Source organism: Syngnathus scovelli, chromosome 9 (genome assembly GCF_024217435.2).
Source record: "Syngnathus scovelli strain Florida chromosome 9, RoL_Ssco_1.2, whole genome shotgun sequence".
Lineage (NCBI taxonomy): Eukaryota > Metazoa > Chordata > Actinopteri > Syngnathiformes > Syngnathidae > Syngnathus > Syngnathus scovelli.
In genome coordinates this window covers 3,759,213-3,781,501 of record NC_090855.1, presented here as the reverse complement: position 1 = coordinate 3,781,501, position 22,289 = coordinate 3,759,213, and the positions used below count along the sequence as shown (strand labels likewise).

Genomic DNA, 22,289 nt, shown 5'->3' with positions numbered 1-22,289 from the left:
AAGCATCAAAGCAAGTCAATAATAGAGTAGATTCAGAAAAAAACATCACCGTTTGGACTGGCCAAGTCAGAACCTAGGACTTAACTCAACAGAGATTTCACATAAGACATTCATAGAATATATAATGCGCAGAAGTACCCCAACACTGTGCCAAAATGTCTTAAACATAATTTAAAAAAATAAATAAAGTTAAACAATTAGGGTTTGAGATTTTATTTGAGCTACTTGTCATTTTTAGGAAAGTAAAAGCGCCTCTTAAATTAACAAAATATATCATTTGACACGGACCCCTAAAAATACAAGTATGCGTGTTGTGCCTTACGACCAGCAGGCGGTGCTATGTACAGTTATGAGTCGTTGCTCACTTTTTGTCTGAGCGAAGAAGACAGGCAAAGGCGGCTGCGAAGCAACGATCGAATCGAGGCTGTGCTAAATATTGTTAGCATTTTTCCAAATACTTGCACAAGAGTCACCTTGTCGCTTGTGTAAGTTGAGTTGCTGGTTAACGTGGGTATTTTATTGTAATAATGAACGCATTATTTGAGTATGGAATGAATTATTTCGTAATGCCTCGGTGGGCCTGTGGCTAACGTTTTAGCATTGTGCTACGTCTTTTTGTCTTGACGACCAAGCAGCATTTAAGCATTGGGATTGCTCAAGTAATGTCTTCGACATATAAGATGGATGGGTATTGGGAAAACAACATTGCTTTCTGGATGTTTTTGATCGTTGACGGGTGGTCACAAATGGGGAACGTGTGTTTTGGCGGAGGAAAACTAGCTGAACTGACGACGACTTGGCCTGCAGTACTGGGCGAAACTGCTTCAAAGCATGGTTGTGGGGTTTCATTGAATGACGCTGGAAAAGATTACAGTTTCCCATAGATTGGTGTTAAAATGTTAGAATTTACACAGTTTCGTGTCCCTTTTCTCCATGAGTTCGATCACGTGGTATTTCCCAACCCTTAATGGTTTGTATCACACTTCCCCCTTTCCTGAAAATAGATATTTCGGCAAATTAAAAGCCAATTCTACGACACAATTGATATTTTCCAGCACATAATAATTACTTATTGGTCTATATTGCTTGGTGTTGTATTGCAGTACTTGAAATGGAATGGGTTTTACTGTTTGTCCCAAGTGGTGGATGGCCACATTCTACTGATCCCCTTTTATCCCCCTTTTGTGCGGTGACTGACTACATTGGGGAACAAAAGGGAGGGTTACCGCAGTTTGTGAATGGCCACGACTGGAATTGTATTTTGGCCACGACTGGAATTTTATTTTGTGGTGTGGGACACAGGATACAATATAATGTATTTGTAAAGTAGGCAAGCAATTTAAAATGGACTAAAATTGCTGTTAATTTGTTGTGTGAATTAGCTTTGATACATTTAAAATAGTCTAAGGGATTAAGGTGTTGGATTTTTGTTTAGATGGTTAATCAAAGCAGTTGCAAGCAGGATTTCTTTTTTTTTTTTAGTGATGGCCAGCTTCTGGGTGGTTCATTAATCAATATTGGGTATATATAGGAGTTTGTACCGGTGATGGTTATGACCGACTTCTCTGTGGACGGGAGCGTTTGGGGCAAGAGGTTGCTATAAATCACATTCTCTTTCCAAGCTCCATAGTTGGCACGAACAGCAGTGTGATTGGTAGAAATGTTGATTAGTTTCTCAGCCTATGAGTTAATTTGCGCCATAGTGGTCAGAATGTTATGGTTGTATTGGGTAATTTATGTTTTGATGTACAGTGGTGCTTTGAGGGCCAGTTGTTCACAGCAGTACTTGCTGTTGTGTGTGGTGCCGCCATTTTGGGTTTTGATACCTTTTTCAGAATTTTTGTCTTAAATGAAATATCTTCTCAGGTTTTTTTTATGGTGACATGTTGGAATGGCAGGCAGTGTGGAGCTGAGAAGCTCTGAGGGGAATAATGTTGTTCTATACCCTTCTGTCTGCAGGTGCCTCAGCATGGCAGTCGTCATCCGTTTACAGGGATTGAGGATCACTGCCGGTTCGCAGGATATTCGCAAATTCTTCACTGGACTCAAAATTCCAGATGGTGGTGTACACATAATCGGAGGCGAGAAGGAGGAAGCTTTCATTATTTTTGCTTCCGACGAAGACGCGAGAAGAGCCATGACGCGCTCAGGGGGGCAAATCCGCGGGGGGTCTGTGACTTTGCTGCTCAGTAGCAAAGCAGAGATGCAGACTGTATTTGAGAAAAGTGCCATCAATGCGGAGCTGGAGAAAAAGAGAAATCTTGAAGATAACGCAAGGCATGCCCGAAGATCCACGGAGTCCGATTCTAACAAGAGGCCGGCGAGTAAAGTGGACATGAGTCCTCCACTGCGCCAAAAGAGACCAAACTCAAATGAAGACGCCCCGAACGTCGTCTCCCCGTGTGTTTTCCTCAAAGGGCTGCCTTTCAATGTGTCCCAAAGAGAAATTGTGGATTTTTTCAAGGGTTTACACATCGTTGATGTCGTCCTGTTGAAAAACGCAACCGGACGAAACAACGGAATGGGTCTCGTGAAATTTTCATGCACGGCGGAAGTCTCGGAAGCCTTGAAGAGGGACAGGGACTACATCGGTTCTCGCTATGTGGAGATTTGTCCCACGACGGAGGAGGACTGGCGACGGTCAACCGGAAGGACACCCGTGTGGGGCAACCCGGGAGGCGACAGGTTTGAAAGACGTAGATCGCCTTTGCGTGGTCCAATGAGGTCACAGTCACCAATAGGCCAGAGGGGGTCATCGCCCAATGATGAGTTCTGCATTATGGTGGAGAATCTCTCCTTTGCAGTGGAAACGGAGGACATCAAAAGGCTTTTTCACCACGCAAGGCTCGATGATGACCAGATCTTGTTCATGAATTTTGACGATCGCAAAAGTAGGTCCGCCTTTGTGCTCTTCAAGACCATGCGCGAGTTTCGCGAAGCAACAGAAGAGGAGACGAAGCCCTTTTTCAATCGATTGATTCATATCCGGCCGATCTCCAGAGAAAAAATGGTGGCCATCATGGAGTCTCAGAAAATGGATATCAGCCCTTGTGGGAACTCTAGAAGAAGTAGAAGTAATGAGAGGACTTCATCCAACCCCAGGGATCATTCTGACACAGAGAAGTGCTTGCTGGTGCAAAATCTACCCTTCGACGTACGCAAAATGGAGGTCATGGACTTGTTCGTTGGGATGAATCTCTCGGACGATGACGTGCACTTGCTGCGTGACGACACAGGTTCGGGGACCGGCAAGGCTTTGGTTCTCTTCCACTCCGACTCAGCGGCCATGAAGGCCCTCTCTCTCGACGGGCAGAGGTTTCTCGGTGCAAAGCTTGCTCTCAAATACGTCAGTCGTGCTCACATGCGGGAGTTGATCGCCGGGCCACAGCAAAGATTCAATGAGTTCCAAGGCGCCGATGAGGAGTGCTCCGACTTCAGGGGTTCTCGTGGCGCTAACATGCCAATGAATGCGGGGCCTCAAAACTACGGCGGCTATAATTCTGCCGGCCACCCGTTCGACAGAGGCAACGGTGCTCGTAGCAGCGGAGGTCCACCGAGGCACAATTTTAGCGAGCCCACATGTGTGAAGCTAGTTAATTTACCATTCCAAATCAAAATAGAAGAAATCTACGATTTTTGCCACGGATATCGTATTCTTCCGGGATCCATCTCATTGCAGTACGATAGGGGCGGAGCTTTCAAAGGGAGCGCAACTGTAGTATTTGAGACTCGGGAGGAGGCCGCTATAGCAGTGGAGGAACTCAATGGAAGGCCAATTGGTTCGAGAAAGATTCAACTACTCTTTGTTTAAAAATGACTTTGGAATTTTGATAGCCAGCGAGCTCAAGTGGTCTAGTTTGAAAACTTCAAATGCGAAATATATTTTGGAATAGCAGTTACTCATGTAGTTGGTTTCCCCCTGTGTCTTATGTTTTGCCAAAGTCTGTTTATTCATTGTCCATTTGAATAGCGCGTTAGTCGCTGCATTTGAAATTATATTTTCATTTTGCATAAGTTTTGACTGCATCCAGGGGAAGTATTGTTTGTTTTATACAGTTCATTTTACGCTGTGTGATTAAAGTGGTGTTCATTAAAATGGAAAATCTTCATTCACTTGTTCTTGACTTTTTATTTGATAAATTATGTGAGAAAAGCAGCAGTGTTTGTTCCTTGCGTCACCAAACTAATAATTAGATTTTTTTGGGGGAGGGGGGGATTTTTAATGAGTAGTTTCAATTAATAAAAGAAAGTTGACATGGATATTAGCTAATTACTAATATATAGAGCAAATTACGAGAGTGTTAGTAGGTAAGTGAACATAGCTTTTATTTTGAAAGTACCGGATTTTACCGGATTTAATTTACTAGCTTTATGCTAACTTTATGCCACCGTGGATGAAGAGCGACCGACATCGAACTTGCAGGTGAATTTGGACATTAATGTATATTATAAATATAGAAACTATTTAATGTGAATTAGCGACTAATAAATAAAAAAACTCCGCTTAACGTTTTACAACATTTTTAAATCGCTCAAAACCGAACGACGAAGCTTTGCCATCAATTAAACCCGTCAAACTTTGTTCCAAGTTAATTGTTAAAATAAATGGCATGCAGTGTAAACTTTTGTTTGTAATGGCTATTTTATGAAGGGTTAAACTAGTCTTCCCTCGTGGACACCAACATCACTCAGAACTGTTGCGTTGTAGTGACAACTCACACGAGAAAAGTACATAAATATTTTCCTGTAATAATAGTAAATAAGGTAGTAAACTGTCGTCGAAAGCGCTCTACAGATAGTTAAAAAAAATTTTTTAACGCGGCGATCGTGTTGTCATTAGCTCCATCCTTTAGCTAACATGGCTACCACATGAGCAATTTTATCGTGCCTAAACAAGTTTTCAACTTTTAGAAAAGAACAATTTATAGTGTTAATGCTGGTACTCCATAGTAGTACATTTTAATTATCGGTTTATCCATCGTCTAACATCAATATTGGTACTTAACTCACAAGTACCTAGCTCAAATTGTGAAATCGACTATAAACTGACAAAATGTACATTTTTGCCAATTCATCTGAAAGTCCTGGTTTGCCTCGAGTATATAAGAGCTTCATTTTTTCCTTTCAGAATCAATATTTCGTATCTAAACGCACTGCAAACTACTTCTAGAAAGGTCTACCATCATGACTGCATTTGCCAATCTGCACCCACAAAAAAAATCGAGCTCAAATTCATGCACAAACATAAATCCCCACTTTAGAACACACTGCATACATAAAACGTCAGCTTCTAGAAATGCCAGCTAAAATGTCATGATGAAATCCCAAAGCAGATTTGTACCTTATTGACATGAGAATGGAGGTGTCGAGGCGACGAACTATCCAAAAGCACTTGGAGCCTGCAAGACCATTGCGTCGTCTCCTTCCTGTTGACATCCGTGGCTCAACTGGTAAAACATCAGAAAAGGGCTTGGGGTGATTGTTTTCCAACCCACTCTAATGTATAATTTGTCCATCTAGAACCCCAAATAAATCCTACTTCCTGTGTTCAGACACTGATTAACATCGCCGATAAACAGGTAAGAAATGAGAAGTTTCAAATCTAGAGACATTTTAAGCAAGATAGACAATTGTGTATTTTGCAGACAAACATTACAGTGGAGCAGTTCCTCGAGATTGTCAATCTCCAGGATGAGAAAAAAGGTACCATCTATAATATTTGTTTTGCCTCGGCTCTTTTTGTGATGAATTCCCAAAATGTCATTACAGAGAGATTGTCATACTCTCGAGATTTTCTGATCGGTCTTGCGAGTTGTCCTGCTGCCAAGATGAGGCCGCAGTTTTTACCAGACCACCCCATAGTCTTACCCAATGCAGTAAGTTCAAATTTATAGTCAATTATAACCTTGCTGTCAGGATGGAATATTTATGCGAGTGTTTTTTGAGTGACGGTGCCCCTCTCGGCCTTCTTCCAGCGAAAAGTCGACTACACCCTGGACTGATCGCCAGTCACTGCCTACAATAGATAGGCAACACTACATCATTGTTTTTTCTTATGGTTAACTTATTTTCTTTACGAGAAAACATGTTTTATTGTATATTTGGTTGATGTTTGCACTGTTTTTTTGTGACAATGCTCATTAAAATATTTGTGGAAAAATACCCAAGATGGATGCCTGCATACATTTGAATTTTATTTAACCTCATTACGGTTTTTCCCATGTATTTTTTTTTTTTTTGTGATACTTTTTGTTGACTTGACATGTCTAGTAAAATACTTTGGGCCTTTGCATGTGAAAGCGAGACACGATAGAAGACATTAAGTCTAAATATTAGGGGACTCATTAGAATTTTGAAGCTTGAAGTGGGGATACATTCATTTTGAGTTAATTAGTTATTTAGTTAGTTAGAAGTTAGTGAGCATTCAATAAATCAGATATATTGGGGCCATCCTTGATGTTAATAAAGGTTAAAGTGGGCATAAGTAAATACGTCCTATTAAGAGGACAGCCAGTGACATCTAGCGGTGAATTAATAGAATGCAACAACAAATTCAGAGCGTGTGCATTTTGAAACGCGCACCACGGCACCAGCCTAAAAAGACAGATTAATGCGAGAAAACCGCAATCACGTGTCGCCAAAAATGTTTTAACACTTATGTTAAGGCTTTTCGACTGCCATAAATCAGTCACTTAAAATAATGTATCTTTCTTTATACGTCTATGCGTTTAGTGACAGACAGAAAATTAATGCTTTATTTGGCAAGTTGTTATTCATGCTACACCAAGTATATTTGTGTATAATTTAAGAAGTGGTAAAAATATAAAACCACATTTTTATAATGTTATAATCGCAGTTGGCTTGCTAATTGTTGGTAAACACACTGATCACGTGTTGGGCTGATGAAACTCATTAAAGAAGCAGGCAATTGTCATTCAAAATTGACTGCTCAGAAAAGATGAAAACCGACTTTAATCAAAGCTAATGGATCATAAAGGTTTCTTTAAAGAGTCACACAAAAGGAAGCAAACAAAACTAACGTGATCAACGCTACACGTTCAAAACGACTCACCGGCAAACTTCAGGTAGGATCCACGTTGTTTTAATACCCATTGAATGTAAATGATCACTTTAAAGGAGTCAACAAATAAATAAAACGTAGTTTGTTTTGTTGAAACCGGGCTACACCCCAATTGATTGTTGATATGAGGGCAGCCACCTTGAAAGTCGAGGTCAGGTCAAAGGTTACGAACTTTCTCCATCTTTCCGAGCTGACCATCCGGGTTCACGGTGCATTCAGGTGACCCCGTTTTGAATAGGGAAAAGCAAAGATCGCTTTCAACAATAACCTGAAAATGCGCTTTTACCTTATCATTTTCGCCTGGTCGTCACAGATAGCTGTACCTTAAACGGCCTGACACTCTACAAAGTATTGTTTTAAATACTTTTTTGTTTTGATATTTGGTTTATTCGGTCATTTTTCCCGAGACAGGATGGACTCGAAGTACACAGAAACGAGCAGGTAAGGTGGTCACCCCCATCAAATCTTCATTTTTTTTAATCAAATAGTGTTAGCTTTGAGGGGCAGCTTGTTAACTTCAATGTATTTGACGTTATGAATGAAAATGAAAGCCCAGAGCATGAGAATGACATTTTGTTGAATATAGGTTCAAAAAACTGCTGTAATTCTGCAGAGAGTATAAGACTTAAAATTCTAATCATGTCATAAACCGGTTTGGCTGATTATGTATTTAAATAATGAGAAAATACTGTACATTTTTTTTCCGTCAGTTACTTATTTCCCCCCTAATTTCCCACCTTCAAGTCCCGTTCTAGTCCACAACCCTTACCTCTGTGGGCTGAAAGATGACATCTTGTACCACTTCAATCTGGGAACAGGGACACACAATCTTCCAGCTCTGTTTGGAGACGTCAAAGTAAGAATCATTCATTGTTAAAAACAATTTCTGTCCACATTTGAATCACTTTTTTTTGTGTGCATTTGTTTTCCTCCAGTTTGTGTGTGTTGGGGGCAGCGCTTGGCGAATGAAGGAGTTCATTGAGTATATTGCTGCAGAGCTTGGGATGCAAGACCCCAAATCAGACTACCCTAATATTTGTGCTGGAACAGACCGATATGCCATGTACAAAGTTGGACCTGTACTCTCTGTTAGTGTAAGTCAAAGAAAACTACAATATTATATTCCAAATTGTGACAAATATTGTAAAATGATTTGCTTCATTTTTGCAGCATGGAATGGGAATCCCATCCATGTCGATAATGTTGCATGAGCTCATAAAGCTCCTCCATCATGCACGATGCACAGATGTTACAATAATACGCATTGGAACATCAGGTGGGATAGGTAAGTTTGTAAATTATTTGTCAGTATTCATCTTGTTGATATTACAACATAGGAGCTTTTTCTTGACGACTTTGCCAGGACTTCAACTAGTTGCCACAAGAGGGCGCGCTTATACTTTAAACAGTAGAACCCGCCCTAAAAAAAATGTGCCTAAAACCTGTTAAGTTCAATTTTATAAGGAATTTGTGGGCCTTGTGTAATGTAATTTTTCAGATTTAAAAAAAAATGATTCTAAAGTCTTTAGTCTCATCTGTTATTAGTTTAAACATACCTGATATTGATACTTTTTTTAAGGGCTTGAACCTGGGACTGTCGTCATTACCAAACAGTCTGTGGATGCCACATTTGTGGCCAAATTTGAGCAGCTGATCTTGGGCAAGTTAGTGGTCCGTGACACTGACCTGGACTACACCCTTGCTGAGGAACTGCTTCAGTGCAGCAAGGAGCTGGGCCAGTTCAAAACTGTGATGGGAAACACCATGTGCACGCTGGATTTCTATGAAGGTCTGCTTCACACTTGTTTTTGTCAATCCCTCTGTGAATGAAAAAAAAATCAAGTCGTGTCCTCCAATTAGCTCCAATTAGCATAACAAGTCATTTGTAATCAGTCAACTGGCCTTTTTAAAGGAGGACAAGTAGTCACTGTCCAATTTGTGTTGTCGAATAGGTCAAGGCCGCTTAGACGGTGCATTCTGCCTGTACACGGAGAAGGACAAGCACAAATACTTGACAAAAGCTAAAGAAGCAGGCGTGTGCAATATTGAGATGGAGTCGACAGTTTTTGCCGCCATGTGTAAACTAAGCGGCCTGCGAGGTGAGGAATGACATCAGTAAGATTTCACAAAAGACATTTCTTTTTAAAAAATGTAACCTTCCGACTCTTTTGTTTTGTAACATTAAAGCGGCCGTGGTTTGCACAACATTAGTGGACCGCCTTAAGGGAGACCAGCTGAGCAGCTCCAAGGAGGTTCTCCACAGCTACCAGCAGAGACCTCAGATCCTCGTGGGGTACTACATTAAGAAGCAGGTTGAAGCCCTGAAAATTCTTCACAGATGACCATTTTTTGCCATGATAACTGTGAATTCCTGATGTTTCAACTTAAAATATGAATGCACATTTTACTTGAATTAACTATTTTTGTGCTGGTTCTTTTCCTATTCAAGAGAAACATCACTTTTTCTCAGTATTGTAATACAGTGCTTTGTTTTTATTTGGCTGTAATTTGTCATTTTAATAAAGCATGCAGCTATGATCTCTGTTGTCCAGCAAATTAATTCACCTTTAATTATTGCATTCTGTATCATAGCCATTATGAATTAAACTCAACAGCCGCACTAAGTAAACCAACACAAACCAATAAGAACTGCCCTCTTTAAGAGATTTTACTAAGTAGCATACAGACATTTCTACAGTTTTTTTTTTTTTTTGCACGCAATGTTTTATTTGCTGGGCAGCAACAACATTAAACATCACAAGGGCCTTCGCTAGAGGGCATCCGGGACCTTTCAAATGACATCATCATTACGTAAACAGGAAGCAAACCAAAGACTATGTAAACACTCGTTATAAGCACTCAAACAGAAGCTAATCGTCCATTTGACTGCGTCAGAAAAACACAACTTATGTGGTGAATTAATAACATTAGTTACAGTAAAACTGCAACGACGAAAGAGGTAAGTTACGACTGCGGACCTAAGTTATCATATCAGCACCGTTATTTGTAGTACTGCTTGGTTGCAGTGTAGAAGTGCGGGCCGCTTTCATTAGCATGGTAGCTACCACAGTGCTAGCAAGAGTAATACTGTAACGTGGAAATTATATTAATATGGGATAACTTTTATTCAATTACCTCAACAAATAGCTCGCTCGTCGCTGTCCAAAAGACACTTTTGTGAGACAAACATCGTTGAACAAGTGTTGTGATTGCAGTGTGAAAATGTTTGCAAGGACCACAGAAGAGTACGTGGAGGAAGAGGACCATAGTCGTCGTCGACCGGAAGCTCTTTGGCTGCAGCCATATGTTGTGTTACGCAGAGTTGGTTAGTACTTGCTTAGAAAAGAACTATTTTCTATTATGAATCCTCTTGGAGCGTTCATCAAAATCTTGTGTGATAGGCAGATTGAAAAAGTCCTTGTATAGGATTTGCCAGTTTCTCTTCAACTGTAACTTTCATTGTTAATATACATTGATATGTCTTTGCCTTGTTTTGCAGACATCAGTGAAGCTCTTTGTCCTAAGCAGCAGGAGCCAGAGCACACATGCATTAAAGAGGAAGATGTGCGCAAAGAGGTCCACCACATGAATGAACAAATGGTGCAGAAGTTTCTTTGCACCATAAAAGAGGAGGAAGAGCCAGAGCGGGCTTGTATTAAAGAGGAAGATGTGGGCAAAGAGGTCCACCACTTGAATGAACAAATGGTGCCCACGTTACTTTGCACCATAAAAGAGGAAGAGCTGGAGCAGCCTTGTATTAAAGAGGAGGGAGAAGACTCCTGCGACATTAAAGAGGAGGAGGATACCTTCAAGATGCCATCGACCGGTGTTACTGTGAAGAGTTTAGATGAGGGTCAACAGGAGGTAAGCAAAAGGGCGGAGCTGCCAAGTTGCAGCTCAAGTCAACAAATGACCAGAGAAGGTGATGGAGACCACTGTGGAGGATCACAAGCAGCTCCACCATTAGATAGTGATCGTGTGATGAAAAACTTTTCATGCTCAGTTTGTGGGCAAAAATTTGCTCAGAGGGGAGGTTTAAAAAGGCACACAAGAACCCACACTGGTGAGAAACCCTTTTCATGCTCAGTTTGTGGGCAAAAATTCTCTGACGGGGGACATTTAAAAAGGCACACAAGAACCCACACTGGTGAGAAACCCTTTTCATGCTCAGATTGTGGGCAAAAATTCTCTGAGAGGGGACATTTAAACAAGCACAAAAGAATCCACACTGGAGAGAAACCTTTTTCATGCTCAGTTTGTGGGCTAAAATTCTCTGGCGGGGTACATTTAAAATCACACGCAAGAATCCACACTGGAGAGAAACCTTTTTCATGCTCAGTTTGTGGCCAAAGATTCAGTCGGAAGGAAACCTTAAAAAGGCACACGAGAATCCACACTGGCGAGAAACCTTTTTCATGCTCAGTTTGTGGGCTAAAATTCTCTGGGAGGGGATATTTAAAATCACACGCAATAATCCACACTGGAGAGAAACCTTTTCCATGCTCAGTTTGTGGCCAAAGATTCAGTCGGAAGGAAACCTTAAAAAGGCACACGAGAACCCACACTGGCGAGAAACCTTTTTCATGCTCAGATTGTGGCCAAAAATTCTCTCGAAGGTATAGATTAAAATTTCACGCAAGTAGCCACATTGTTGGGAAACTTTTTCCATGCTCAGTTTGTGGCCAAACATTCACTCGAAGGGATAGTTTAAAAGTTCACACAAGTAGCTCAGTTTGTGGCCAAAAATTCTCTCAGGAGGGACATTTAATAACACACACAAGAATCCACACTGGAGAGACCTTTTTCATGCTCTGTGACCAAAAAGGTCAGCGCGTGGACATTTAAAAAGGCACACAATAATCCACACTGGTGAGAAACATTTTCCATGCTCAGTTTGTGGCCAAAAATTGTCTTGGAGGGGAACTCTTAACACTTCATACAAGATTTGTAGCGAAGCAAAGCTTAGAAAGTCATGTAAGAATCCACACTGGCGAGAACCCTATTGCCTGCTCAGCTAAAGAGAATTCCGAGTGTGCTGGGGAGATGAGCAATAATTTGCAAAGTTTTCACTTTCTGTTTGAGACTTCATGAGTTTTTGCATCAATGGCAACTCTATTTACCTTTTGATTGGGATGCTGAACCCTTTTCCTTCACCACAGTGAGAAGTTCGTATTTTCGTCGGAATGAATTTGAGAATATACTAGTTAACCGGCGTCGGGATGATAATAGTTTTGTAATGTTCATTATAATGTTTATTTTGTTTTTAGTTGTGGATTTTAACTGTAATTCCTTTTAAATCATATTCAGGGCAAGTTGCTTAGTTTCTATTCGTGTTTAGGGTTTTGTTAATCTTTTCATGTTCAGGTTTTTGCCCCCATATTTGTTTTGCAGTGAAAATAGATTAAGCAATTTGTGTAGAAATGCTGAATGACAAAATATGAAAGCATGTGGAATGCTTTGAATCATGAAATAAAATGTGAATTATTCGGAAGGTATGTGTGGGTTACTACATTAAGAAGCAGCCGCACTATGTAAACCAACACAAACCAATAAGAACTGCCCTCTTTAAGAGATTTTACTAATAAGTAGCATACAGACATTTCTACAGTTTTTTGGGAAAACATGCACTTTTTTTTTTTGCACGCAATGTTTTGTTTGCTGGGCAACAAGAACAAAGAACATGAAACAACCCACGGTCCTTCGCTAGAGGGCATCCGGGACCTCTCAAATGACATCATCATTACGTAAACAGGAAGTAAACCAAAGACTACGGAAACGCGCTTGGTTTAAGCACTCAAACAGAAGCTAATCGCCTATTTGGCTGCATCAGATAAACACGCAACTTATGTTGTGAATCGGTAACATTAGTTGCACTAAAACTGCAACGACGAAAGAGGTATGTAACGACTGCGGACCTAAGTTATCATATTAGCACCGTTATTTGTAGTACTGCTTGGTTGCAGTGTAGAAGTGCGGGTCGCTTTCATTAGCATGGTAGCTACCACAGTGCTTACTTTATGATAATTTGCTTGATTATTGGTATTATCGTTGATTTACTACTGTCTTTTTTCAAGTAGACACAAAAGTTCCTCTGAGCAGCGTCCTCGATGAATGTTGGATCTCAAATGAGCCATCATATGATTGCAGTGTGAAAATGTTTGCAAGGACCGCATCAGAGTACGTGGAGGAAGAGGACCATAGTCGTCGACGACTGGAAGCTCTTTGGCTGCAGCCATATGTTGTGTTACGCAGAGTTGGTTAGTAGTTGCTTAGAAAAGAACTATTTTCTATTACGAATTCTCTTCCAGTGTCTATTTTGTAGTAGAATTCTATCGAAATCATGTGATAGGTAGATTGAAGAAGTCCTTGGATATGATTTGTCAGTTTCTCCTCAACTGTAACTTTTATTGTAATATACATTGATGTGTGTTTGCCTTGTTTTGCAGACATCAGTGAAGCTATTCGTCCTAAGCATCAGGCGCCAGAGCACACATGCATTAAAGAGGAAGATGGCAAAGAGCTTGTCCACCGCATCAAAGAACAAATGGTGCAGTTTCTTTGCACCATAAAAGAGGAGGAAGAGCCGGAGCGGCCTTGTATTAAAGAGGAGGAGGATACCTTCAAGATGCCATTGACTGGTGTTGCTGTGAAGAGTTTAGATGAGGGTCAACATGAGGTGATCAAAGGCGCGGAGTCTCCAAGCTGCAGCTCAAGTCAACAAATGACTCGAGAAGATGATGGAGACCACTGTGGAGGATCACAAGCACCTCAACCATTAGATAGTGATGGTGTGATGAAAACCTTTTCATGCTCAGTTTGTGGGCAAAAATTCTCTCAGCGAGGCAATTTAAAAAGTCACACAAGAACCCACACTGGTGAGAAACCCTTTTCATGCTCAGATTGTGGGCAAAACTTCTCTCGGAGGGAACATCTAAAAAGGCACACAAGAACCCACGCTGGTGAGAAATCTTTTTCATGCTCAGTTTGTGGCCAAAAATTCTCTCGGAGGGAAGGTCTAGAAAGGCACACAAGAACGAACGCTGGTAAGAAACCTTTTTCATGCTCAGTTTGTGGCCAAAAATTCTGTCGGAAGGGAGATTTAAACAGGCACACAAGAATCCACACCGGCGAGAAACTTTATTCATGCTCAGTTTGTGGCCAAAAATTCAGTCATAAGAGAGATTTAAACAAGCACAAAAGAATCCACACTGGTGAGAAACCTTTTTCATGCTCAGATTGCGGCCAAAAATGTTCAGGGAAGGGAGCTCTAACAATTCACACAAGAATCCACACTGGTGAGAAACCTTATTCATGCTCAGTTTGTGGTAAAAAATTCTCTGCGGGGGGAAATTTAAAAAAGCACACGAGAATTCACACTAGTGAGAAACCTTTTTCATGCTCAGATTGCGGCCAAAACTTTTCATGGAAGGGAGCTCTAACAATTCACACAAGAATCCACACTGGTGAGAAACCTTATTCATGCTTAGTTTGTGGCCAAATATTTTCAGCGAAGGGAGCTCTAACAATTCACACAAGAATCCACACTGGTGAGAAACCTTATTCATGCTTAGTTTGTGGCCAATTATTCGCTCGGAATAAATACTTGATAAAGCACACAAGAATCCACACAGGTGAAAAACCTTTTTCATGCTCAGTTTGTGGCCAAAGATTCTCTGAGGAAAGCTGTTTAAAAAGGCACACAAGAACCCACACTGGGGAGAAACCTTTTTCATGCACAGTTTGTGGCCAATTATTCAGTCACAAGCACTCCTTAAAAAGGCACACAAGAGTCCACACTGGTGAGAAACCCTTCTCATGCTCAGTTTGTGGCAGGAAATTCACTCAGATGGGAACTCTAACACTTCATACAAGAATCCACACTGGTGAGAAACCCTTTTCATGCTCAGATTGTGGCCAAAAATTCTCTTGGAAGGGACATTTGAAAATGCATACAAAAATCCACACTGGAGAGAAATCATTTTCATGCTCAGTTTGTGGCCAAAAATTCTCTCAGAGGGAATATCTAAAAAGACACACAAGAACCCACACTGGTGAGAAACCTTATTCATGCTCAGTTTGTGGCCAAAAGTTCAGTCATAAGACAGATTTAAACAGCCACACAAGAGTCCACACTGGTGTGAAACCTTTATCATGCTCAGTTTGTGGCAAAAGATTTGTAGCGAAGCAAAGCTTAAAAACTCATATAAGTCTCCACACTGGCGAGAACCCTGTTGCCTGCTCAGCCAAAGAGAATTCCCAATATGTTGGGGAGATGAGCAATGATTCGTGAAGTTTTCACCATCTATTGGAGCACACTTCATGAGTTTTTGCATCAATGATAATTTTATCTACCTTACGCTTGATGTGAATTTTGTTTTTAGTTGTGGATGTTAATTGTAATTACTTTTAATTATATTCAGGACGAGCTGCTTAGTTTCTATTCGTGTTTAGGGGTTTGTTTTGTTCAGATTTTAATGTTCATGTCAAGGATTTGCCTCTATTGTTTTTGCCCATATTTGTTTTGCAGTGAAAATAGATGAAGTAATATGTGTAAAAATGCTGAAGGACAAAATACGAAAGCATGTGGAATGGTTTGAGTCATGAAATAAAATGTGAATTATTCGGAATGTATGTGTGGGGTACTACAGGTCGAGGCACTGAAAATCCTTCACAGATGACCACTTTTTGCCATCATAACGTCCCACGGTCCTTCGCTAGCGGCCATCCGTGACCTCTCTCAAATGACATCATCAATACGTAAACAGGAAGTAAACCAAAGACTACGGAAGCTCGCTTGGTATAAGCACTCAAACAAGCTAGTCGCCCTTTTGGCCGCATCAGATAAACACGCTAACTAAGTGGTAATTCGGTAACAGTTACACTACATCGACGAAAGACGTAAGTGGCGAATCGGTAACATTAGTTACACTACAACTGCAACGACTAAAGAGGTAAGTTACGACTGCGGACCTAAGTTATCATATTAGCACTGTTATTTGTAGTACTGCTTGGTTGCACCGTAGAAGTGCGGGCCGCTTTCATTAGCATGGTAGCTAATGAGTACCACAGTGCTTACTTTATGATAGTTAGTGTCAGGTTAATTCTCTGACTGAATATCTGTATAAAAGAAAAGGATCAGCAGACAAAACAAGTGAGGCAGAATATTGAGTTTTTTCTCGCGAGGAGTGTATTCAGATTTACAGCAATCTGACTACACTAAAAATCTGTTTGCACTCTTCGCTCTATTTATTTGGAATGCCCTACCCACAATGTGAGACTAGCCCCTAAGCCTTAGGGCCTAAGGGGAGGGGAGAAGGCGTGGGCTTTGTCTCATAAGAAAAGAAACGAGAATGCAAGGACAAGATGTTATGTGAACCAAGAAGTCACAGACAAGATGTTATGAGAAAAGAATGTAAGGACAAAATGTTATGTGCAGACATCAACAAAATAGTTTGAGCTATCAACAACTTTCTTGGATTCCCAGAGGTATAGAAGGTCAGGAAGTTCCAGACAGCATCGTTTGACGTGTTGTTTTTCACAATCCGTCTGGTGGACGTTTGCAAGGCGAAATAGCAATCATTCTGTGCAATCATATTATTAATAAGTACTCATTAGAGAACGCATGATAACATATATATACAATTTATCTAACATTTAGCTTGATTATTGGTATTATCGTTGATTTACAACTGTCTTTTTTCTAGTAGACACAAAAGTTCCTCTGAGCAGCGTCCTCGATGAATGTTGGATCTCAAATGAGCCATCATATGATTGCAGTGTGAAAATGTTTGCAAGGACCGCAGCAGAGTACGTGGAGGAAGAGGACCATAGTCGTGGACGACTGGAAGCTCTTTGGCTGCAGCCATATGTTGTGTTACGCAGAGTTGGTTAGTACTTGCTTAGAAAAGAACTATTTTCTATCACGAATTCTTCTCCAGTGTCCATTTTGTAGTAGAATTCTATCGAAATCATGTGTGATAGGTAGATTGAAGAAGTCCTTGGATATGATTTGTCAGTTTCTCCTCAACTGTAACTTTTATTGTTAATATACATTGATATATCTTCGCCTTGTTTTGTAGACATTAGTGAAGCTATTCGCCCTAAGCATCAGGAGCCGGAGCGCACATTCATTAAAGAGGAAGATTTGGGCAAAGAGGTCCACCACTTGAATGAACAAATGCCCACGTTACTTTGCACCATAAAAGAGGAAGAGCCGGAGCGGCCTTGTATTAAAGAGGAGGGAGAAGACTACTGCGACATTAAAGAGGAGGAGGATACTTTCAATATGCCAGCGACCGGAGTTCCTGTGAAGAGTTTAGACGAGGGTCAACATGAGGTGAGCAAAGGCGTGGAGTCTCCAAGCTGCAGCTCAAGTCAACAAATGACTCGAGAAGATGATGGAGACCACTGTGGAGGATCACAAGCACCTCAACCATTAGATAGTGATGGTGTGACGAAAAACTTTTCCTGCTCAGATTGTGGCCAAACATTTGCTAAAAGGGGAAGTTTAAACAGGCACACAAGAACCCACACTGGTGAGAAACCCTTTTCCTGCTCAGATTGTGGGCAAAAATTCTCTGAGAGGGGACATTTAAAAAGGCACACAAGAACCCACACTGGTGAGAAACCCTTTTCATGCTCAATTTGTAGGCAAAAATTCTCTCGGGGCGGACAATTAAAAAAGCACACAAGAATCCACACTGGTGAGAAACCCTTTTCATGCTCAGTTTGTGGCCAAACGTTCTCAGAGAAGAGGACTTTAACAATTCACACAAGAATCCACACTGGTGAGAAACCTTATTCATGCTCAGATTGTGGCAAAACATTTGCTCAAATGGGAAGTTTAAAAAGGCACACAAGAACCCACACTGGTGAGAAACCCTTTTCATGCTCAGTTTGTGCCCAAAAATTCTCTCGGAAGGCATATTTGATAACGCATACAAAAATTCACTCTAGAGAGAAATCGTTTTCATGCTCAATTTGTGGCCAAAAATTCTCTCGGGGGGGAAATCTAAAACGTCACACAAGAATCCACACTGGTGAGAATCCTTTTTCATGCACAGTTTGTGGCCAAATATTTTCAGGGAAGGGAGCGCTAACAATTCACACAAGAATCTACACTGGTGAGAAACCTTATTCATGCTTAGTTTGTGGCCAATTATTCACTCGGAATAAATACTTGATAAAGCACACAAGAATCCACACAGGTGAAAACCCTTTTTCATGCTCAGTTTGTGGCAAAGGAGTTGTAGCGAAGCAAAGCTTAAAAAGTCATATAACTCTCCACACTGGCGAGAACCCTGTTGCCTGCTCAGCCAAAGAGAATTCCGAGCATGTTGGGGAGATGAGCAATGATTCGTGAAGTTTTCACCTTCTATTTGAGCAGACTTCATGAGTTTTTGCATCAATGATAATTCTATCTACCTTTTGATTGGGATGCTGAACTCCTTTCCTTCACCACAGTGAGGAGTTCATATTTCAAGATTCAAGAGTTGTCATGAATTTGAGAATATACTCGTTAACCGGTGTCGGGATGATAATAGTTTTGTAATTTTCATTATACTTGATGTTTATTTTGTTTTTAGTTGTGGATTTTAACTGTAATTCCTTTTGATTCATATTCAGGGCAAGTTGCTTAGTTTCTATTCGTGTTTAGGGTTTTGTTAACCTTTTCATGTTCAGGTTTTTGCCCTCATAATTTGTAGTAAAAACAGATGACGTAATGCTGAATGACAAAATATGAAAGCATGTGGAATGGTTTGAGTCAGGAAATAAAATGTGAATTATTCGGAATGTATGTGTGGGGTACTACATTAAGAAGCAGGTCGAGGCACTGAAAATCCTTGATAGATGGCCACTTTTTGCCATCATAACTGCATTCCCGATGTCTCGACTTGAAATATGAATGCACATTTTACTTGAATTAACTATTTTTGTGCTGGTTCTTTTCAAGAGAAGCATCACTTTGTTTTCAGTATTGTAATACAATGCCTTGTTTTTATTTGTCTTTAAACTAAAACAAACTAATAAGAACTGCCGTCTTAAGAGATTTTGCTGATAAATAGCATACAGACACTTCTACAGTTTTTTGGGGAAAACGTGCACATTGTTTTTGCACGCAATGTTGGTTTGTTTGCTGGGCAACAACAACATTAAACGTTCCACGGTACTTCGGTAGAGGGCATCCGGGACCTTTCTCAAATGACATCATCATTACGTAGGCAGGAAGTAAACCGATGACTACGGAAGCGCTCTTGGTATAAGCACTCAAGCGAGTCGCCCTTTTGGCTGCATCACATAAGCACGCAACTTACGTAGTGACTCGGTAACACGACGAAAGACGTAAGTGGTGAATCGGTAACATTAGTTACACGACAACGACGAAAGAGGTAAGTTACGACTGCGGACCCAAGTTTTCATGTTAGGACCGTTATTTGTAGTACTGCTTGGTTGCACCGTATAAGTGCGGGCCGCTTTTATTAGAATGGTAGCTACTACAGTGCTTACTTTATGATATTGTTAGGATATGGATTCTAGTTATTGATCTGACTTCAAATTGCGATCAACACTTAACAGATGAATTGCTATGTCCTAATCCACACACTGGCGCACCTAACAATTTTGCGAGTTCGTTCTGTCAAAGAGAAGACCAGTAGATCAATCAGACCAAATTTACCAATTATTTATTCCCGACAAAGCGCACTAATACAGGCCTGGGTCCCGGGTCCCTCACACTAAAACTCGTTTTTGTGACCACCAAAAGACGACACATTCTTCCAACCCGGAAGAATGTGTCGTCTTTTTTAGAAACACAATATGAATATTAAAGCATGCAAAATATTGTGAGATGATTGGTCGACGGCCATCTCCTCCCCGCGTCGGCGCTATCGCTGAGGTCAGGTGGTTGGAATTTCCCCGCGAAACCCGAGACACATAGACGTGCTGTTGTTCTCATTCCCGACCTTGAGATTATCTCGTCCGGTACTCCCTGTCTGGGCCTATACACAACACTTCCAAGAAAACAAGTTCATGCAGTTTGCCTGCACATTCTTCGCCAACCACCAATCCACACGAGCACTCCAATACTAGATATTATATTAATATGATTATAAGTTTAACACAACCTTAAAATATGTTTGCAAACTGCCGAAAGCACATTTCCCTTTAATATTTAGCTTGATTATTGGTATTATCGTTGATTTACAACTGTCTTTTGTTAAGTAGACACAAAAGTTTCTCTGAGCAGCGTCCTCGATGAAAGTTGGATCTCAAATGAGCCATCATGATATGATTGCAGTGTGAAAATGTTTGCAAGGACCACAGCAGAGTACGTGGAGGAAGAGGACCATAGTCGTCAACGACTGGAAGATCTTTGGCTGCAGCCATATGATGTGTTACGCAGAGTTGGTTAGTAGTTGCTTAGAAAAGAACTATTTTCTATTACGAATTCTCTTCCAGTGTCCATTTTTTAGTAGAATTCTATCGAAATCATGTGTGATAGGTAGATTGAAGAAGTCCTTGGATATGATTTGTCAGTTTCTCCTCAACTGTAACTTTTATTGTAATATACATTGATGTGTGTTTGCCTTGTTTTGCAGACATCAGTGAAGCTATTCATCCTAAGCATCAGGAGCCAGAGCACACATGCATTAAAGAGGAAGATGGCAAAGAGCTTGTCCACCACATCAAAGAACAAATGGTGCAGACGTTTCTTTGCACCATAAAAGAGGAGGAAGAGCCGGAGCGGCCTTGTATTAAAGAGGAGGAGGATACCTTCAAGATGCCATTGACTGGTGTTGCTGTGAAGAGTTTAGATGAGGGTCAAGACGAGGTGATCAAAGGGGTGGAGCCGCCAAGCTGCAGCTCAAGTCAACAAATGACCAGAGAAGGTGATGGAGACCACTGTGGAGGATCACAAGCAGCTCCACCATCAGATAGTGATGACGTGACAAAAAACTCTCCCTGCTCAGATTGTGGCCAAAAATTTGCTCAAAGGGGAAGTTTAAAAAAGCACACAAGAACCCACGCTGGTGAGAAACCTTTTTCATGCTCAGTTTGTGGCCAAAGATGTTCAGGGAAGGGAGCTCTAACAATTCACACAAGAATCCACACAGGTGAGAAACCGTTTTCATGCTCAGTTTGTGGCCAAAAATTCTCACAGGGGGGACATTTAAAAAGGCACACAAGAATCCACACTGGTGAAAAACCCTTTTCATGCTCACTTTGTGGGCAAACATTTTCTGAGAAGGGCACTTTAAAAACGCACACAAGAATCCACACAGGTGAGAAACCGTTTTCATGCTCAGTTTGTGGCCAAAAATTCTCACGGGGGGGACTTTTAAAAAGTCACACAAGAACCCACACTGGTGAGAAACCTTTTTCATGCTCAGTTTGTGGCCAAAGATTCAGTCGGAAGGAAACCTTAAAAAGGCACACGAGAACCCACACTGGTGAGAAACCTTTTTCATGCTCAGTTTGTGGCCAACAATTCTCTGACGGGGCAAGTCTTAAAAGGCACACAAGAATCCACACCGCCGAGCAACCTTTTTCATGCTCAGATTGCGGCCAAAAATTCTCTGAGGAAAGATATTTAAAAAAGCACACAAGAACCCACGCTGGTGAGAAACCTTTTTCATGCTCAGTTTGTGGCCAAAGATGTTCAGGGAAGGTAACTCTAACAATTCACACAAGAATCCACACAGGTGAGAAACCGTTTTCATGCTCAGTTTGTGGCCAAAAATTCTCACGGAGGGGAAATTTAAAAAGGCACACAAGAATCCACACTGGTGAGAAACTTTTTACATGCTCAGTTCACGCTGGTGAGAAACCTTTTTCATGCTCAGTTTGTGGCCAAAGATGTTCAGGGAAGGAAGCTCTAACAATTCACACAAGAATCCACACAGGTGAGAAACCGTTTTCATGCTCAGTTTGTGGCCAAAAATTCTCACGGGGGGGAAATTTAAAAAGGCACACAAGAATCCACACTGGTGAGAAACTTTTTACATGCTCAGTTTGTGGCCAAAAATTCTCTGACGGGGGACGTTTAAAAAGGCACACGAGAATTCACACTGGCGAGAAACCTTTTTCATGCTCAGATTGCGGCCAAAAATTCGCTTGGGGGCACCTTTTAAAAAGGCACACAATAATCCACACTGGTGAGAAACTATTTCCATGCTCAGTTTGTGGCCAAAAATTCTCTCGGAAGGGA

At 41.0% G+C, this 22,289-nt stretch overlaps 5 protein-coding genes and 1 pseudogene across 6 annotated transcripts; all 6 read left to right on the top strand.

Annotated features, from left to right (window-relative positions):
• The first annotated feature begins 324 nt into the window (after positions 1-324).
• rbm12bb (RNA binding motif protein 12Bb) lies at positions 325-4,109 on the top strand. Its single transcript, XM_049730920.1, has 2 exons — positions 325-485; positions 1,960-4,109. The coding sequence occupies exons 1-2, from the start codon at positions 340-342 to the stop codon at positions 3,809-3,811; spliced, it is 1,998 nt and encodes a 665-aa protein (XP_049586877.1). The 5' UTR covers positions 325-339; the 3' UTR covers positions 3,812-4,109.
• A 249-nt stretch (positions 4,110-4,358) lies between these two features.
• gra (granulito) lies at positions 4,359-6,169 on the top strand. The gene is made up of 6 exons (XM_049731049.2): positions 4,359-4,419; positions 5,331-5,450; positions 5,521-5,579; positions 5,646-5,703; positions 5,770-5,876; positions 5,976-6,169. Exons 1-6 carry the CDS (start codon positions 4,383-4,385, stop codon positions 6,000-6,002), a joined length of 408 nt encoding a protein of 135 aa, XP_049587006.1. The 5' UTR covers positions 4,359-4,382; the 3' UTR covers positions 6,003-6,169.
• A 742-nt stretch (positions 6,170-6,911) lies between these two features.
• upp1 (uridine phosphorylase 1) lies at positions 6,912-9,619 on the top strand. Its single transcript, XM_049731001.2, has 8 exons — positions 6,912-7,085; positions 7,493-7,522; positions 7,826-7,937; positions 8,017-8,175; positions 8,252-8,366; positions 8,661-8,870; positions 9,034-9,180; positions 9,269-9,619. Exons 2-8 carry the CDS (start codon positions 7,494-7,496, stop codon positions 9,421-9,423), a joined length of 927 nt encoding a protein of 308 aa, XP_049586958.1. The 5' UTR covers positions 6,912-7,085; position 7,493; the 3' UTR covers positions 9,424-9,619.
• A 286-nt stretch (positions 9,620-9,905) lies between these two features.
• Positions 9,906-15,708, top strand: LOC137839556 (zinc finger protein 271-like). The gene is made up of 5 exons (XM_049730892.2): positions 9,906-10,040; positions 10,297-10,406; positions 10,581-11,697; positions 12,601-12,605; positions 14,179-15,708. Exons 2-5 carry the CDS (start codon positions 10,304-10,306, stop codon positions 15,369-15,371), a joined length of 2,418 nt encoding a protein of 805 aa, XP_049586849.2. The 5' UTR covers positions 9,906-10,040; positions 10,297-10,303; the 3' UTR covers positions 15,372-15,708.
• On the top strand, positions 12,817-18,874 carry LOC137839492 (gastrula zinc finger protein XlCGF57.1-like). 2 transcript variants are annotated; one of them, XM_049730890.2, is made up of 3 exons: positions 12,817-12,977; positions 13,229-13,338; positions 17,161-18,874. In XM_049730890.2, exons 2-3 carry the CDS (start codon positions 13,236-13,238, stop codon positions 18,441-18,443), a joined length of 1,386 nt encoding a protein of 461 aa, XP_049586847.2. In that variant the 5' UTR covers positions 12,817-12,977; positions 13,229-13,235; the 3' UTR covers positions 18,444-18,874. The 2 variants fall into 2 exon arrangements, with proteins under 2 accessions (XP_049586847.2, XP_049586850.1); XM_049730893.2 differs by lacking the exons at positions 12,817-12,977; positions 13,229-13,338 and adding exons at positions 15,859-16,032; positions 16,859-16,968.
• A 428-nt stretch (positions 18,875-19,302) lies between these two features.
• LOC137839534 (gastrula zinc finger protein XlCGF57.1-like) lies at positions 19,303-22,019 on the top strand (annotated as a pseudogene).
• The last annotated feature ends 270 nt before the right edge of the window (positions 22,020-22,289 follow it).

What these genes read in the sequence shown, in the direction of transcription:
- rbm12bb (XM_049730920.1), top strand. Translation starts at nt 340, where the DNA reads ATGTACAGTTATGAGTCGTTGCTCACTTTTTGTCTGAGCGAAGAAGAC. An exon ending in AGAGTCACCTTGTCGCTTGT is followed by an intron (nt 486 to 1,959) that starts GTAAGTTGAGTT and finishes TTCTGTCTGCAG; the next exon opens with GTGCCTCAGCATGGCAGTCG.
- gra (XM_049731049.2), top strand. Translation starts at nt 4,383, where the DNA reads ATGCCACCGTGGATGAAGAGCGACCGACATCGAACTT. An exon ending in TGACATCCGTGGCTCAACTG is followed by an intron (nt 5,451 to 5,520) that starts GTAAAACATCAG and finishes TTGTCCATCTAG; the next exon opens with AACCCCAAATAAATCCTACT. An exon ending in TTAACATCGCCGATAAACAG is followed by an intron (nt 5,580 to 5,645) that starts GTAAGAAATGAG and finishes TGTATTTTGCAG; the next exon opens with ACAAACATTACAGTGGAGCA.
- upp1 (XM_049731001.2), top strand. Translation starts at nt 7,494, where the DNA reads ATGGACTCGAAGTACACAGAAACGAGCAG. An exon ending in GACCTGTACTCTCTGTTAGT is followed by an intron (nt 8,176 to 8,251) that starts GTAAGTCAAAGA and finishes TCATTTTTGCAG; the next exon opens with CATGGAATGGGAATCCCATC. An exon ending in TAAACTAAGCGGCCTGCGAG is followed by an intron (nt 9,181 to 9,268) that starts GTGAGGAATGAC and finishes GTAACATTAAAG; the next exon opens with CGGCCGTGGTTTGCACAACA.
- LOC137839556 (XM_049730892.2), top strand. Translation starts at nt 10,304, where the DNA reads ATGTTTGCAAGGACCACAGAAGAGTACGTGGAGGAAGAGGACCATAGT. An exon ending in TGTTGTGTTACGCAGAGTTG is followed by an intron (nt 10,407 to 10,580) that starts GTTAGTACTTGC and finishes CTTGTTTTGCAG; the next exon opens with ACATCAGTGAAGCTCTTTGT.
- LOC137839492 (XM_049730890.2), top strand. Translation starts at nt 13,236, where the DNA reads ATGTTTGCAAGGACCGCATCAGAGTACGTGGAGGAAGAGGACCATAGT. An exon ending in TGTTGTGTTACGCAGAGTTG is followed by an intron (nt 13,339 to 17,160) that starts GTTAGTAGTTGC and finishes CTTGTTTTGTAG; the next exon opens with ACATTAGTGAAGCTATTCGC.